At 45.3% G+C, this 16,937-nt stretch overlaps 1 protein-coding gene across 5 annotated transcripts in view; it reads left to right on the forward strand.

The window, feature by feature from the left end:
• The first annotated feature begins 247 nt into the window (after positions 1-247).
• ebf1a (EBF transcription factor 1a) overlaps positions 248-16,937 on the forward strand; it is a 70,660-nt gene continuing 53,970 nt past the window's right edge. For 3 of the 5 annotated variants that reach the window (XM_031745218.2, XM_031745220.2, XM_031745221.2), the window contains exons 1-6: positions 249-1,215; positions 2,145-2,301; positions 3,453-3,516; positions 4,259-4,314; positions 5,603-5,676; positions 7,116-7,184. In XM_031745218.2, coding sequence (XP_031601078.1) covers positions 1,082-1,215; positions 2,145-2,301; positions 3,453-3,516; positions 4,259-4,314; positions 5,603-5,676; positions 7,116-7,184 — 554 coding nt within the window. In that variant the 5' untranslated portion in view covers positions 249-1,081. Of the gene's footprint in view, positions 1,216-2,144; positions 2,302-3,452; positions 3,517-4,258; positions 4,315-5,602; positions 5,677-7,115; positions 7,185-16,937 lie in introns of all 5 variants that reach the window. The other 2 variants (XM_039616224.1, XM_031745219.2) reach the window with 1 other exon arrangement.

Consider the following 16,937-nt stretch of genomic DNA (forward strand, 5'->3'; position numbering starts at 1 on the left):
AAAGATTTAACACGCACACATCACGCACGCACACACAGAGAGAGAGAGCGCGCACAGCTTCAGGCTAAGTGGCTGGGGCGGGACAGTGCGCGGAGCGAGGCGGGGACAGAAGGCAGGCAGGCGGGCAACGTGGTGGTCGGGTTGGTGGACAGATGATTGTCCGCGTTATTAACTATGTTTGAGCAGTGCAGACCACGCCTCCTTCACCTACTAGTCCTCCCCTTCGCGTGCAGACCACGCCTCCTTCACCTACTAGTCCTCTCTCCTGTTTGGCATCCCAGAGATGGTCCAAAGTGATTCCTCAGGGAAGGAAAAAGAGCGCAAATCACCCGAGCGGGAGCTGAGGAGGAGTTGAGCCGCTGCTACCCGGGACTGCCTCTTAATTGCGCGTAATCTTCCGTTTCATTCATCTGAGCTGAGAGAGAGAGGAGGGGAAGACTTTGTAAATAAGGAAACGGAGCTAAGGAAGGCGAAACGTGTTTTCATCTCCTCGTTTTTCGTTTTCTCTTTGGACTGTTTGTTTGCAAGAAAAAAAGAAAAGAGACAGAAAGAGGGGGAAACTGACATTTTTGCTCGCGTTTGTGTCAGCTGCACCTTGATCCCGGGGACTGTCGCCAACTCAGTGCAGCCTCTCATCCTGCGCTTCCCCCCTCTTTCATCGTTTCTCACGCTGTTCATCTTCACACAGCTGCTGCTTCCCCACTCCGTTTTCCTTCTGGAGTCGCTGACACGAGGTGCAGCTAACCTCGGATGCTGACAGCTCCCGGCCCCCCTTTATTCTTTCTTTCTTTCTTTTTTCCTTCCACATGTCGCATCTTTTGTTTACTTTGAGAAACACGCCGCAACTAAACGCCGAGTGAAACAGACCACGCCACTTTGCTCCTTCTGACAGCGCGATCAAACAGACACGCAAGAGGAGGGGAGGCAGGAGGGGAAAAGAAGAAGAAGAAGAAGAAGAAGAGAGCGAGAGAGAGAGAGAGTGAAAGGAGGGAGCCGAGGAGAGGAGGAGAGAGAGAGAGAGGGGGGAGAGAGAGAGAGAGTGAGTGAGTGAGAGATAGAGACAGTGTGAAGGTGCGTTTTGATGTTTGGCATCCACGAGAGCATCCAGAGGAGTGGGAGTAGTATGAAAGAAGAGCCCATGGTGGCCGGGATGAACGCGGTTCGGACATGGATGCAGGGCGCCGGGGTGCTGGACGCCAACACAGCAGCCCAGAGGTGAGCCCGAGGCGGCCTTGGCGGTGCGCTGACTGCGGGGCGTGGAGACCGGGGATATGGGGGGGAGAAAAGCCGCTCAGATCTGCGGTGTTAAAGACGGGAGAGCGGCTGCATCACTTGGGGCAGCACGAGTCCCCAGAGGACGCAGTTGTGGGATAATCACCGCTCCCCCTCCAGGCATTTCAAGCCCCTTTTTTCCTCGTTTTTCTTTCTTTTTTTTTTTTTTTTTTTTTTTAGCTCAAAGTCCGACTTACTAAAATATTTTATGTGCCTCAAAGTTTTTTATTTAACGGATTTCAGGACGAAGGGCTGTAACAGTGACTAAAACTCCAGGGCGAGCGTGGTGTAAATGTTGCCTCAGAATAACTTTAGTTTGAAAAAGTGAGCGCTGAGTTTTGCTTAGACTTTTCAGCTCACTTTGTTGTTTATTCCTCCTTTATTATTATTCATATTATTAGTAGTAGTAGTTTAATTTTGTTGTGATAAAGCCGAGTAGCTTATGTGCATATAGATTTATATTTTTCAGGTCCACAATTTCGCAGTTTTCCCACAAAATAAAACAAAGTGAATTTGATTTCATTAAAGCTGCAGTAGAAAGTAATGACGCTAACATGGACGACAGGCCTACCATCGAGAGCGAAACTGACGTGTCCAAATTATGACTTTAATATTAAATAGTACTTCGAAGCACTTTAACTTTACGCTTTAACATTTAGCCATTTCTGTAATTATTGTTGATGAAACTGTAGCTTTTTTATGCAACTGCACAGAGACGAATTTTGCCACGGATGAGGCTGAATCTTAGTGCAGGTTTCTGTCGTGCTGTGATTCTATTTTCTTTATTTTATTTTATTCTATTATTTTTTATGTATATATTTTTTCAATGCCCGTCGTTTTGGATGCTAGCTGGTCTGTGCTTGTGTCCGCAGCGGAGTGGGTCTCGCTCGGGCACACTTCGAGAAACAGCCGCCCTCCAACCTCCGCAAGTCCAACTTCTTCCACTTCGTCCTGGCTTTGTACGACAGACAGGGTCAGCCGGTGGAAATAGAGAGAACCACTTTCGTCGACTTTGTAGAGAAGGAAAAGGTGGGTTTTCAAATTTAAAATATATATATATATATACAAACTTTATTATTTATTTTCATCGTCTCACCGCGTGTAATAAAATATTAAAGGAAAGAGTACAATGTTTAAATTGCAGCGAAGCATCGACTGACGCCTGACAATATAGTCAAAGTGATAAATTACCAAACGCACACAGCAGGGATTATTACTCCCGAAGGCTTCCCTGATGTGATTTTTAGACGTGGGTTCCTAAAAAAATATAATACTTGCAGACTTCTGATTATATTTGTCATTACTCTGACTTTCTTTATTGCTGCAAAATAATGAATATTACACATATTTACGGCAACTTTTGCGCTCATTTGCCGAGAACCATATTGACTTCTATATTTTGTGACAGCTCAGCACAGCATGCAGCCCATTCCTGCAGGTGCTCTCCTGACAAGCTTCTTCATTTTCACATGTTTTTAAAATTTCTTTAAAAAGGGAACTATCAATATTAGTCTTTGAAGTCACATCGATATAGGAAAATGTTTTACTTATTAATAAGTGGTGCATTCATTAGCATTTAACAACGACTGCTTTATAATTAATTATAGTCAAATGTTTTTGTGCTGGCCGGTAAGAACACGTTACACATTGCGCGTTGTTGTGTTGGGGGGGGGATAATAAATGTGTTGGAAGTTGTATCATTTTAAAAATAGGAAATAAAATAAAATCAAGTTGTGGGAGAACAGTAGAATAGTTTAGGTTACAAAGCTTAAAAACAAAATTAAAAAAGAGCGTTTTTTTAAAAAAAATTATTAATTATTAAGAAGTTGGGTTTCTTATTCTTTGTCAAATAGCCTCATTAAAAGTTACGGATTCTTTTTTTTATTTTTCTAACTCTTCTCTGCAAATTCGAAACGAAGAGGTGAGAGAGAAATGTAAACTTAATTTAACTGTAGATATGAAGTTATGATATGATATTTCGCTGATGTAAATATATATCTATAGATATATATATATATATATATATATATATATATATATATATATATATATATATATATATATATATATATATATATATATATATATATATATCAAGTTGTAGACATGCAGTCGAAGTCCCAGGACGAGGTGACTCGCTTGCCTGCTTGCTTTGACCGGGTCTGGTTTAATTTTCATAGGAAATGACGGGGGAAAAGACCAACAATGGGATCCATTATAGACTTCAGCTCCTCTACAGTAACGGTGAGTTTGGTTTCCATAATTTTTATGGCGCAATAACAGAAGCAGCGTGTGAATGAAACGTCAAACGCAAGTGAGAAAACTCTGGAAATAAATGTTTTAGGTGGTCACTTGGTTGAGCTTCGGTTTGGAGGTTTTATAGTTTTCTTCTATAGATTTATTAGCTTTCAGCCAACATGAAAGATGATAACTTCAGATATTTTTAAATTATTGCATTATTACTCATAAATGAAAAAACAAAAGCATGTTTTTTAATTATTATTTGTATTATTTATGTATTTATTTATTGCTGTTGCTGTTGCTTCTACCAGTAAACGCAGTGTATTCCTCGTCGGCCAGCTTTAGGAGTAAAAAACTCCAAGCTGCAAAATAAAACGTCTTCCTTTTAAACTTTTTTTTTAAAGTCTTGCTTCCTTCGTTGAATAATTAAGTTGTATTGATTATATTTTAGTAGACTTGAGTTTCCCTCCTGCTGTGCTTATTTTATTAAGTTGATAATAAATGTTTATGCAGATAAAATCAACACAGTAAAGTGAGCAAATTGGATTTTCAAGTTCCAACCAAACTGACAGCGTGCAACAAATACTGAAAGTCATTATTAACAGTTTAGACTCATCGTTTCCATGAAGTGCCTCGCAGGGGAAATCAGAAATAATACATTTTGTGCTCAGAGAGATTCCCCAGCCCGTAAATGCTTTCCCTCACATGTAATGTGTAAATGACTTTTTAACGTGTGTGTCTGCAGGGATCAGGACGGAGCAGGACTTGTATGTTCGTCTCATTGACTCTATGACTAAACAGGTAAGACGTGCTTCCTTAGACTACAAACAACAACAAAAATGAAGTCTGCGTTAGTTTGCTGGCTCTGTTGCTCTGACTGTTGCCCCCCCACCCAGCCACCCAAACCCAGCCACCACCACCACCAACCCCCTCCTCTTGCTCCCCCCCAACCTGGCTTTGCTGCATGCCTGTGTCTGAGACCCTCAACTTCAGCACAGCACAGCCTGCTTGATAAACGACCTGTCTTACCTGTGGAATACATTTACAGAGGCCCAGAAAAGTAGAGGACATGTGTCCTCATATTCTACCTCTGCACAGCAGCTAGTAAGGGGGAATGGTGTGTGTGTGTGTGTTTTTAACAGGCAATATATATGTGTGTGTTCACATGAATGTGTGTGTGTGTGATTGTGGGTGTGTGAATCTCTCGGTCGTGGCGGTGTGTTAGTGTTTGAGAGAGACAGTGATGCATGCCAGCTCACTCTTTGAGGACCTTGACCCTCATTTCCTCAATGTGAAACAGAACAAACTATCTCAGAGTGTGTTATTGCCAATTCAATCGCACAAAGAAATACAGAGCAGCTCATGTGGGCTGGCGCACTACTGAGGGATTTCACCGCTCGGATGAATTAGACAACGAAGAAAGTGAGCCTCTTCAGCGCTGTTTTGATATCAGGTCTTTTGTTTTGCCAATTCTTCCTCTGGTGCCATTAGGCTTGAAGAGAGTTTGTCTGAGATTGAAAAGAGTAGGAGGAGATGTTGTTTGTGCGAGAGCGTGTGTGTTTGCATGTTTATCGGCGCCCGCACGCGTGTGTGAGTGTGTGTGAGATTGTGTTTGTGGGTATGTGTGTGTGTGCAGGGCGATCACAGCCCTGGAGAGCATGTTGAGTGGGGTTGGAGGGGTAACCAGACTAGATTTTTGGACGCTGTGCTGTATGGACCAGATGGTGCACTATACTCCAGTCTGGCAGTCCAACTGCTCACTGTACACCACGTATAAACATACGTGCATGCACAAACACATATGCACGAGCAGTAGCACACACACACAAACAATTTCGCTCTTACTGTCTCTGTCAGAACAGAGAGTTCCTGTTCAGGAGGACTGGATTCCCATGATACACAGATTTGCCAGATAGACAAACACTACTCCCAGATGAAAGACACACACACATGCACACACATCTTTCTGTTTTTTACTTGCCCCCTGCATCGTAGTTTGACTTTTTTTTTCTCTTAATACACCACTGAAAAAAATGTAAACTACAATCATTTTAACTTTCTGTCATCTTTCCCCCTCCCCTGTCTTTAGGCCATTGTTTATGAGGGCCAGGACAAAAATCCAGAGATGTGTCGGGTGCTGCTGACCCATGAGATCATGTGCAGGTAAAACGCAGAGCATTTTATACCACATTTCTCACTCCGGAGATGTCTTTGTTGGTGTAAAGAGGGGGCAAAGACATGAGGAGCGCTGCTAAATTGCAATAGAAATCTTATCATTTTCCTCAAAGTGGGTTGGGGAGACGGGCCCTGGCCTATTTCTGTTGTGCGTGTATGTGTCGGTGTGTATGTGCGCGTGTGCATCCCTCTCATGTTCAGCTAATTAGGACAAGGAAAAGCTCATTACTCAAACCCATCCTCCTCAGTTTGTGTAATACATGCAGTTTGCTGTGTCCTGACAGTGAGCTATGTGCAGAGGGAGGCAGACTCAAATTACACATAAAATACAGACACACACACACACTCACTCAAAAGTAGTAAGCTGGGAGGACTCTCACAGTCCCGTTGCATGCATTCACAATCAATAAAGGCATCACACAGCGTGCGATTGTCTCTTACAAAACCAGCCATCTAGAAGAACATGTAAGAGTTGCATGGAGAAAAATGGCTAGTGGCAAAGTGTAGACACTTCCTGGTTATCACACAAGGCAATTTAGACCACTTGTTTTCATATGCTGCAGGAAACGGTCGAGATCAGAAATCTGATCTGGCTCTCCAATCCTCTTGTCCTGGGGGACTTGAGAAAGCAGGGGGAGGGTCAGTCTCTCTCCTGCCTTCTCTCACTTGCTTCAATGTCTTTCTCCATCTCCTCCCACGCACACACACATGTAGTCAGACACAGGTACACACAGACATGCAAAGGCTCAGGTGAGCAGACAAGAGAGGGAAAGGTAGACGCAATGATACTTTTTGGGGGAGAATACAGAAGGGGGGGTGTCGACGACACACAACACGATGTTACATAGCGGTGCAGTCAAATGATTCAGAAAGGACTCGTCACATCAGTATGCAACCCCCTTCTACCCGGCATGCACTACTCTCCAGGTCCAGTGGGACCACTCTGTGACCCACTTCTGAGAGAGAGAAAGAACAAGCGAGAGAGAGAGGGAGAGAGGCGGGATAGAGGGAGGGGACGAGCACTGAGGAAAAATAGAGAACATAAGATGTCTGGTTTTGTGATGTCTGACAGAAATGGAGCTAACCTGAGCCCTGGAGGCTAATTCAAGTTTTTATCCAGCCCCATTCAAGCTCGCCGCTTTTCCCGTTCTCCTCCAAACTTTGCCTAAAAATCACCCAGCTGATCTCGCCTACTGTAGTGCAAAAGCCCCGGTCTTACCTTGACAAGCTAAACAGAAATCCAACCCATGCTTCCTCTTGAACTCCACAAAAGTCTCACGCCCCCCTTACTCCCACATCTCTCTCCTATATGCTCATCTGCTTTCTTCTCCTCCTAATGCTGTACCTTATCTTGCTCTCGCTGCTGTTTGCATCCAGGTGACTAACCCCCTGCCCTTTTTTTTTTGTCTCATCCCCATCCCCTGCAGTCGATGCTGCGATAAGAAGAGTTGCGGCAACAGGAACGAGACCCCATCAGACCCTGTCATCATCGACAGGTAAGCAAACTTTGCCCTTTGACCCCCATTCGGCACGATGATGCGCTGTCACTGCAAACACAAGTGCAGCAGGTATAACTGTGGAGGGGTGTGTGAAACAAGCGCTGTGAGCCAAATACACGGGCAGTAAATAATGCCGGAACATACAAAGCATGACGAAAAGCCATTTAAATTTTTAGCGAAAGGAAGCAGTTGGAAGGGATCTTTGACATGTGATTTGGCTGAGAAATTGCAACCTGCAGGCCTAATAATGCAGCCACAGGTTGTTTTCTGTTTTGTTTTTTGTTTTTTTTGAGCAGCCATAATTATCTGTGTAAGCAGAAAGTGTGAAACGGCAGTAAATTATATTCCAGCTGTATGTTTGTGTTAGTGTGTTTGCGTGCGTGAAGCGGAGGAGCAATCATGGAGCAGTCGAGCTCCGCTTCAAGTGTGGTCAAACAGCGTTTGTGTGGTCGTGCTGATGACTTAGCTGATGAGCAGTTAGGGTTACAGCTACTACGCTCTGGTGTGTGTATTTCTGTGTATAAATCTCACTCGTGGATGGCTGTTGTTAGCTGGGTTGTTTTTTTTTACACACTCACAGTCTTTTGCCTTTCTCCTGCTGTCATAAACTACCTCTGACTGATGCAGCAGCTTGCAGGATTTATAGTCAGGGAGATTTACTATCCGGCCTCTGCCGCGTGCGTGCGTGTGGCACACGGGAGGACGAGGGAAGGTATTTTGCTCGTACTCGAGCTGTTCTTGTTCGTGCAGATTTAAGGCGGTTCTGATCAGGACTTAAGGAGAGCTGAAGAGACTTTCCATGAATGAATTTTTGATGTATTTTCTGATATTCAACTATGTCCTAGCCCCTGCGTCATTAGGTAAAATGAGGGAGATTGTATTCTATCTGATGTCTGATTTGAATTTGTCACATTTGAGTGTATTTGTGTGAGTGTTAATGAGGCAGTGACCTGTGCTATCTGATGAACACAGCTGTCCCGTTCTCACTGCTGCTCTGTGGAAAGCTACTTTTTTACCTGTGCAAGTGTGTGTGTGTATATATATATATATATAAATATATATATTTATGTGTGTTCAAGTTTGTGTGTGTGCATGCGCCACCCTTGTTCCGCTCCACTGAAGCAGAAGGCCTCACCTCAGCGCTCCCTGAGACAGCTGCACCCCACCACGTGGCCTCAGACAACACGCCTGCCCATCACTCTGTGCCATATTTCTGATTTTTGTTTTTCATGTGTGCATACTTGTTGAATTTCTCATCTGCGTGCTCCGTTGCTCCATCTTCACGGGCGCCATGTGAAAACTTTCTCTTTGGGTTTGCCGCGGTTTGAGCACGACCAGCCTTAAGTGAAGCGGCCTGATCCTCCCGCCAACAGCTTTTCCAACACTGAGCATGTGTTGTGGTCGCTCGCTGGCGGTATTCCCCCGACGCCCGATGGCTCAGGTGTGAGGGCAGCATTAACGAACAACAAATTAGAACAGGGGGAGGGAAAACAACAGCAATATCTCTGTTTTCCTCTCCAGCGAGCACTCTTTCTGGACAGGAAAATAGGTCAGGTGAGAGGAGAGCAGTTAGGAAAGGTTGGGGGGGTAGCTAGTTTTTAAAAGAGGAGGGGGCGAAGGGGAATAAGCAGAGGAGGGTTTATACGTTTGCTCATTTAGTACCAATATATTCTTGGCAATTGTAATAATCAGGGATTCATAAACAAACAAACAACTGTGAGGCTGAAACTGACTCAATTACCATGAGCTCCCCTCCTTCAAATTCATAAAGAAATACCATCAGCAGCCCCTCTCCACCCTTGAAGTTATTTAGTTCGTTAAATAAGGGCTCGTTAGCCCTCTGCTGTTTCGCAGAGATGATTAGATTTTACAGCCCTAATTAGCTGGGCTAGCTCTAACTCTTCTGGAAGAGTAATGGGTCTGATTGCCTAATTAGCTCTCTCTCGTTAAGATGGGAGAAACAGGCCACTGCAGCAAAACCACGGGAATGAGGAAAAATAAAGTCAGCTAATGAGAAACTTATTTGATTGTTAGGAGAACAAATCTGGTACAGTGTGGATTGGCAACGCTTTGGGTACTGTACTCGCTCACCGGGAGAGTCTCAGCCCTTTCTTTATCTCGCTCCCACCCACCCCCACTGTTGAAAAGAGAATTTGTTTGGGCTTTAAAGCATCTACGAGGAGCAATATGCTTCAGATTTTTTGTTAAGAAGCGTATTTGTTTAGGCAAGAGTCGCTTTAACATGACGCCAATCTGTACTGCTTTCTTGGCTGTTTTGATTTAGGACTATCGTGGCTCGCGTTGTCATCTCTCTGCTGTCTGATGTGGATCAGCGCTGAGGAAGAAGAAGAAGAAGAAGAAAGCAACTCGTGCCATATTTTATGTATTTAACCTCAGTAGCAGGGAGTTCTTGGAAATTCAGTCAGACCTTGGCATGACACGTTGTGTCTGTGCTTGACACTGGGCAGGAGAAGCAGCTGAAAGGTGTGATGCTCCTGTGCTTCTGCTCCCCAGGGAAACATGTGTGGTCCACTTTAGCCTCTTACAGAGGCAGGATAATATGAGGGGGAGCCCTTAACCCCTAAACCTCCACTTCCACTTCTCCCCATCACTCTCGGTTAGCATGGGGTTAATCGTATTCAGCCACAGTGTATGATCGCTCTATCACGTGCCCTGATGGGCCCCAAATCACAAACACATTTCCCTCTCACCCATGTAAAGCTTTTTTTCTCTCCCTCTCTCTCTCTCTGAATCTTATGTTTGTCTTCTCACTGAACTATTTTAGTATATGCACTTGGTATAATTGTGGACAAATGTGTCAGCCCTATTCGCAGTGGAGGGGGTATGGCAATCCCTCCAGCACCATGTGTCCTCTCCTGCCTCTTACCACCTGTGTCCTGTAGCCCTTTCCTGCTCATCCAGCTCCCATAGGCCTGCTGCAGGGTGTCCCCGAGGCTGGGAGAGCCTCTCTGGAGGGGAGGGATAGAAACACTCTGTGACCAGCGATAAGAATCCACTGGTTATCACGCGTAGCCCGCAATCCCTCTTCCGTTTGCAATGCCAGGAGGGGCACAAAGGGGTGTCAAGTTTACATGTACAGACAATGTTATTTCAGGTTTATTGCTGTTTTTTCTTTTCTTTTTTTGAGGGTGTGTTGGTGTGTGTTTGCCTTTGCACACACTCCTGCAGCCCGCTGTTGATGTGGCCCATTTCCTCGCATGCGTGTCTGTGCTTGCATATCCGCATCAGTGTTGGTTATTTCCCCAGGAGCGAGTGTGTGTTTTGATAGAGGCCATTTCCTGACAAGTGTGTGTGTGTCTTGAGTGAAGAATGTCGGGCAGGAAGTGCTCCTCCCGGGGAGGGTGATGTCATGGCCGACAGCTTCCTGTTCTCTGAGCCAGTGGAACAGGCTGACTCCTCAGCTTCACGGTGGGTAGTTAGCACTTGTGAACCAGGTTTTGGTTCACCTATCAGCTGTGTCGGGTCTACACCTTTGGCTTAAAAAAAAACACAAATAAACATTGGGTCAACGTTTTTTTAAACACAGCATTTTTCCAGTCTCATGTATGGCTAGTTTATCTCAGGTCTCTCTCTTGCAAGCAGGGAACCCCCTCATTGTTTTGGTTGTTATGTTTGGATGCACTTCCTGGGGTGAGAGGTCATGTGTTGCCTTGGCTGGGCTAACGTGCACTAGTGAATAATGTATGTCATTGACTTTATGTCAGCCCTGCCAGCCCCCCAAGCAGAGCCCACCCATGTTTAATTCATCCATCTCATTTGTGTGTGTGTGTGCGTGTGCCTGCAAATATGTGTGTGTGTGTCATTTAGAGGCCCAGTCTGCACCTGTCCAGCCATTAGCCCCCTTCTCATTTGCATTTGATGCTAATGCGGTTTACTGGCAGTGCCTTCCGTCCCCGTAGCTTAGTTTCATTTTCATATCCATGACTGTGTTAGTGAGAAGGTGAAGGCTCACACTTGCACCGCAGTGATCCTCTCACTGTACACGCTGACACCTGAAGGTCTTTATCATTTGCTTTTCTTTTCCACATCTTGGGTCAGTTTTACTTTATGCAAGATTGTGATTCTTTTTTTCTTTCCCTTTTTTTCTCACAGCTGGTTTTCTGTTGTGCATCTGACCACCTATCAGTAGTTTGACATTTCTCTAAGAGGCAAAGAGAAACTAGAAACACATCATGAGACCCTGGGAGCGACACTGGCATGACTTTTTTTGCTTCCTTCATAACTTTTATGATCTCGCCTTGGCTTGATTTGTTGCTTTTCTTTTTTTGGGGGGGACTGGTAGGTAATGTGCAGTTTCTTTTTTGTGCAGTCTTAAGCAGGATGCTATGGGAGGCTTTGAAAAGTACTGGCCCTTAGCTGGATCTGGTTGTTTGCGCGGGGCTTGGGGGCAAAGAGGCGAAGTTGCCGGCTCATCGATATGCAGGCAGAACTCCCCTCCCTCAGGTGCTAACGGCCTCGCAGAGCTGCCTGAGCTGCCTCCAGCCCAAGTGCACATGCAGGCATGCGCATGCCCAGTTGCAAGGAATCCACAGGCGTTCAGAAATATAGCATGCACGGATGTACACTGACCTGCAGCTTTTTGCATCTGTTTGCTTGTGTTCTTTTTTTTTTTTTCCCCTGTGATGCCCCCCCCCCCCTCCGCCAGTGTTGGAGGAATGGAGGAACGCGTGTCCCCAGGGTACGGACAGCTACGCTGATTGACAGCAGGGAGTTTGGAGGTCGAGGAGCCTCTAAAACAGCGCTGCCACTTTCTCTCTCATCCAAACCTACAACCTCCCCCCAAAAGCTGTCTCACTTTTATTTGCGATAAATTACCACGCAGTTCTCAGAGTTTATGCCTGGGAATTGTTCTGGGGGGTGAGTTACTTCATATCAAATTAACTCTGGATACGTTAGTTTTGTGGAAAGGAAACAATTAGGTACATGTTGAACATATTATTTTATTAATGCTTTTTGTGGGCGTGTGTGTGTTTGTGTGTTTTTGTTTGCTTAATTCTTTCCCCCAATAAACTAAAACAGAGCTGCAATCCCACTTTATAGGTATTTAAGCTGATTCTCTCCCCCCTGCTGAATGAAGGTAACAGCCAGTTTATTAGTCCATATAAAACGTCATTTACAAATGTCATAACAGTGAAAAGTTCATAGTTTCACAACACCAAGGTTTGGGGATTTTTTTGTTTGTTTTTTGGCCGGAGCCACATAGCACCGTTGTAAGCTCTATTTTCTCTCCAAACTGCTTTGTCATTACTGCTTGACATTCCCCGCTTGACCTGGCTGCTCTCCTTGGCTGTTCCCTCTGCCTTTGTGTCAGTGTTTGTTCTGTCCCAGAATGGAGGGGTTTGGCTGGCCAGAACTGACCCAAATGAGTAGCGTCCTACTTCTCTGAGAGCTATTTAAGACATTTTTTGGTGTTGGAAATTGCAGGTTAGAGAGATAGGGATAGAACGGGAGTGAAATAGAAGGAAGATATATTTGCACATGCGAAGGACCTCATGTGCGAGTGTGTGTGTGGTGTACTGCAAGTGAGGAAAGAGTAACGTTTTCCAGGATTTAGTCCGTGATTCGCCCTAGAAGATGCGCTCAATTTGCTTTTCAAATGAGCCGTGAAGAGCATGTGTGTGCGTGTGCCCCTCCAAGTGTGATGCTATACATTTGGACGTGCAAAGCTGTGTGTGTTAGTGTGTGTGAGGCTTTGTTTTCCCCGTGCTCTGATGTGCGCAGCCCACTAAGTGCTCTCTCACAGCCAATGTGATACACAGCTGCCCGTGTTGCTGCTCTTAATTGAATAGACACACCAGCTCCTCTCAGTGAAGGATACTCGGGCATCCTTTCGTAGCAGGCTGAGCGAGCGTGTCATCGAGCAGTGTAGCTTCAAGCTGCCCCGATCGCAGCCCTCACTGATGATTCATTGTTTACTGATTGTTTCTGCTAAGTGAGGACACAGACAGTATGTCTCATGCCAGCTCCATACACCTCCCCGACCCTCCTGATGTTTCACTTCCTATCGGCCAGTAGTCCCTCCTCTGGTGTTTTACCTCAGCGCCGTTGCCCAGGATGTGAGTCCAGGTGTCCAGGATGAGCGCTTGTGACGCGCTGTGCCCGAGCAAGATGTATATTCTGTTGATTGTTTTCCATCAATCTGTCCAGGAAGAATGGATCGCTGGCCAGGCACTGCGAGCGGTGCTCTCAGTTTCACATTTCACAATGGAAGGAAAACCTGCACGCCATGTGGGAGATTGGGGGGGGGGTCGGGTGGGAGAGATGTGTTCTGTGATATCGGCCTTGGGATCCTGCGACTAAGTTACAATATTAAAAGTCATCTTCTGATTATTCTGCGCAACATTTGTTTTTAGGTCCAGCGTTTTCAAAACCACAAAAAGAAGAAGAAGAAGAAGAAAAAGCAACCAAAGGCTATTTAGTTACTATGTCATCCTCTCCCAGTTAAACCTCTTCATATCTGCTCTTATATATGAGTTCTGTGACACTGAGCTTGACTAATTTGAGCTGCGATGTTAAGAGACAAAAGGAAATCTTCAAGGGAGCATCTCTGCCATAATTAAATGTAAAGCAGGGGACGTCAGTATGCAGACAATTATGGTCAACAGCTCAGTTCGATCAAAGGGATGATATATTCTTACATTCCTAATATATTCTTTTTTTTTTTAACTTTGCATTAATCAACAACAAATGAGACCTAAGCACATGTCACTGTTCAACTTCAAAAAGCAGAGCTGGATTTAAAGGCCTTTGTTTGTGTTTATGTAACTCATGTGGGGAGACAAAGTAAGGCGTAGGCAATCGACTGAGGCACTTTGTTGTTTTACACCGCCTTCACCCCCCCTCTCTTCATGTGCTCGCCTCTATCATTGTTTGTTTGTTTACCGAGTGGCTTGACCTCACTCGGAGGAATGTTCACTTGTTTCCTTTGCTTCTGCGTCTCCTTCTGCGATCTGTGTTGCTCCCTCTGCTCTTCTCCATCCATGTGTCTCCCCTATCTTCCATCTCTCTCCCTGTCTGTCTGCCCCTCTGCCTATGTGTCTTTTTCTCTTTGGTCCTCCCACTCAGAACTCCAGATTTAACTCCGGAGGCTTTTCGGTTAATCACACTTGGAATCTTCCTCGCTTTTTGAACGCTTCTTCCTCGGCAAACGCGCTCCTCCTCGATCTGCTCCTCGGCTGCAGGAGAGACTGCGCGCTAATTATCCCCCCAGTTATTGGCTTCCCCAAACACAGGAGCTGTGATTTACATGAGGTGACATTCAGTTCAAACACACAGACCTTTGCAACCTTTTTCTCTGGAAAACAATTAACAGTGCCGCTTTCTCTTCTGCCTCCCTCTCTCTCTGCCGTACCTTCTCTTTTTTCCCCTCGCGCGACACCGCTCCCTCCCTGCCTCCCTCTTCCTCTGGCTATTGTCTTCGCACAAACAGACAAGATTTACTGCCAAAAGAATGAAGGGGTGTGTGAGGTGTGACTGGCAAAATTGCTGGTGTATTTTTTATTTTTTTTATATTTTTTTGTCTTTGCAGGCAATTACTTGCTTGTTAATTTACAGCTATTCTGTCGAGGTAGCTGTTCAGAGAGGAGTTTGGAGGAGCCTTCGAGAGAAACAGATAAGGCGCCAAGTTTAGTTTTGTAGAGCTGAAGCGGACCTAAATTAGGTCACGTTTTTACAAAAAGAAAAAAAAAAGATAAAATAAAAGCACTTTATCAGCTTCGTCTGTATTTCCTCCATTGACCCGAGTAAATATGACACGCGCTCCCTCACACGCACACACCTATGAAGAGACGTATAGCCTACACAGGCACGTTCAAACACAGACAAACTTACAAGCGTGCCGTTAATGAAGCGCATCTCTCTTCTGTCATGACGCCCATGTTAGCATGACAAGATGTTTACACACACGATCACGCCAGCGCCTCTGATGTGGGCCTAGATGAAAGAGAGATAAGAGGAGAGAGAAAAGAAGAGGCAGGGACGCGACGGTGAGCGTCAGGTATGGGATGCTTTTCTCTGTTTGACAGGAGGACGGTTGTAATAGTACCCCACTGAGAGGCTGAGAGTGAGACAGATAGACAGACAACAGAGAGGGAGGCGTATACCTGGAGAAATGCATTCTGAAAAAGGGAAGACTTTTTTTCTTCTTCTTCTTCTTTTTCCACTGCAGAGGACTTCTCTGAACTCAACCACATTCTCAAATCTGGAGGAAAACAATTAGATCCACCCGCTTCCCCTTGTCCCGCAGTGTAGATTACAAATGAGCAAACCTGGCATTTATCACATTACTACAAACATTTATTAAAGCCGGTTCCCCTCTAAAGCTGCAGAGATAACAGTGGGTAATTGCAGAGACTGGCTCTATTAGTTAAGTATGCCTAATGTCACTGCCTCAGAGCATTAATGGACGCCGTAGTATTATGTTCCTGCACTCATTACCACCCCACTCCCCTTCAAACAGATACACACACACACACATCCACACACCCTTCTCTCCCCCCTCTCCATTGACCCTGCAGCAGGAGTCTGTGCCACTCTAATGAGAAATGGAAAACACCGCTCCGCGAGCTCCAAGACACACACACACACACATTCACTCACTCACACATATACACGGACACACGCACGCTCAATGGGAGACATTACAAGGGGACAGAGGGGTACACTATAATCACACACGCCCAGGGAAACAATTGTGCCGTTATCAGAGTGATCACATTATAAAAGTTTAATAAACACCAAACGGCCTAATGGTGAATTAGCCCGCATCTGCCCCGTGTTGTGCCAGGCTATAATTAGTGATTTAACAGAGACAAACAAATGTTTTTTAACCAGAGTTCGTCGCGGCTTTTCACAGTTAACAGATTTTTAGTCAGGCATAAATTATCGAGTTTGTGCCGAAATTAAAGGGAAATGAAGGTCTTTATTCTGCGCTCCTCTTGACTCCAAGACACTAAAAGTCTCACACACACACACACATACACGCGCACACACAGAGCCATACAAACACTGAACCACCAAGAGGAGAGTTTGGCTCAAACCCCAGTCTGGTTTTCTAAGTGGCACTTGAGATGTGTATGGAGAGAGGCGGATGGGTGCTTGAGATTGTTGAGGAGAAGAAGAGAGAGAGAATGAAGGGGGGGGGGTGGAGCGGGTGGAATGGAGAAAAGAAACAGGAAGAGATCATGGTGAATGACGTGGAGTAAGTCAAGAGGAGGTGGGGGGGGCACTCTCTTTCTTCCCTCCCTGGGCAATTGTGTGACTGTTTTAATACGTGTGTTTTTGCGTGGACACATATGCATGTGTGCATATGTGGGCAGGGACGGGAAATCGATGACAATTTATAATTTAACAATCACAAGGACCTATCAGTTTTTATGCGGCCTCCATACTCATTCATCAATATTACATCAGGACTCAGACTCTCGGTGTGAGGGAGTAGGAGGGTGAGAAAACAGCTGAGGAGAGAGAATATGGCTTTGGTCCAGTGTGTGTGTGTGTGTGTATGGTGAGCTTGGGGGTGTTGGTAGAGGGGGGAAGGAGGGCATCTGCTGAGGTTGTAGAAAACATGGCTTCCAGCATACACAAATGTGCAAACGCACACCCCAAGCTGCATGAGTGTATGTGCGTCTGCATCTGTCCGGCTGCTTTTGTGTGTGTGTATAGGTGTGTGCGTCGTTGTGTGTGCGTGCATGTGTGTGCATGTATGTGTGTGCTTGCCAGCTGAGTGAC

Source organism: Oreochromis aureus, linkage group 2 (assembly GCF_013358895.1).
Source record: "Oreochromis aureus strain Israel breed Guangdong linkage group 2, ZZ_aureus, whole genome shotgun sequence".
NCBI classification, from domain to species: domain Eukaryota; kingdom Metazoa; phylum Chordata; class Actinopteri; order Cichliformes; family Cichlidae; genus Oreochromis; species Oreochromis aureus.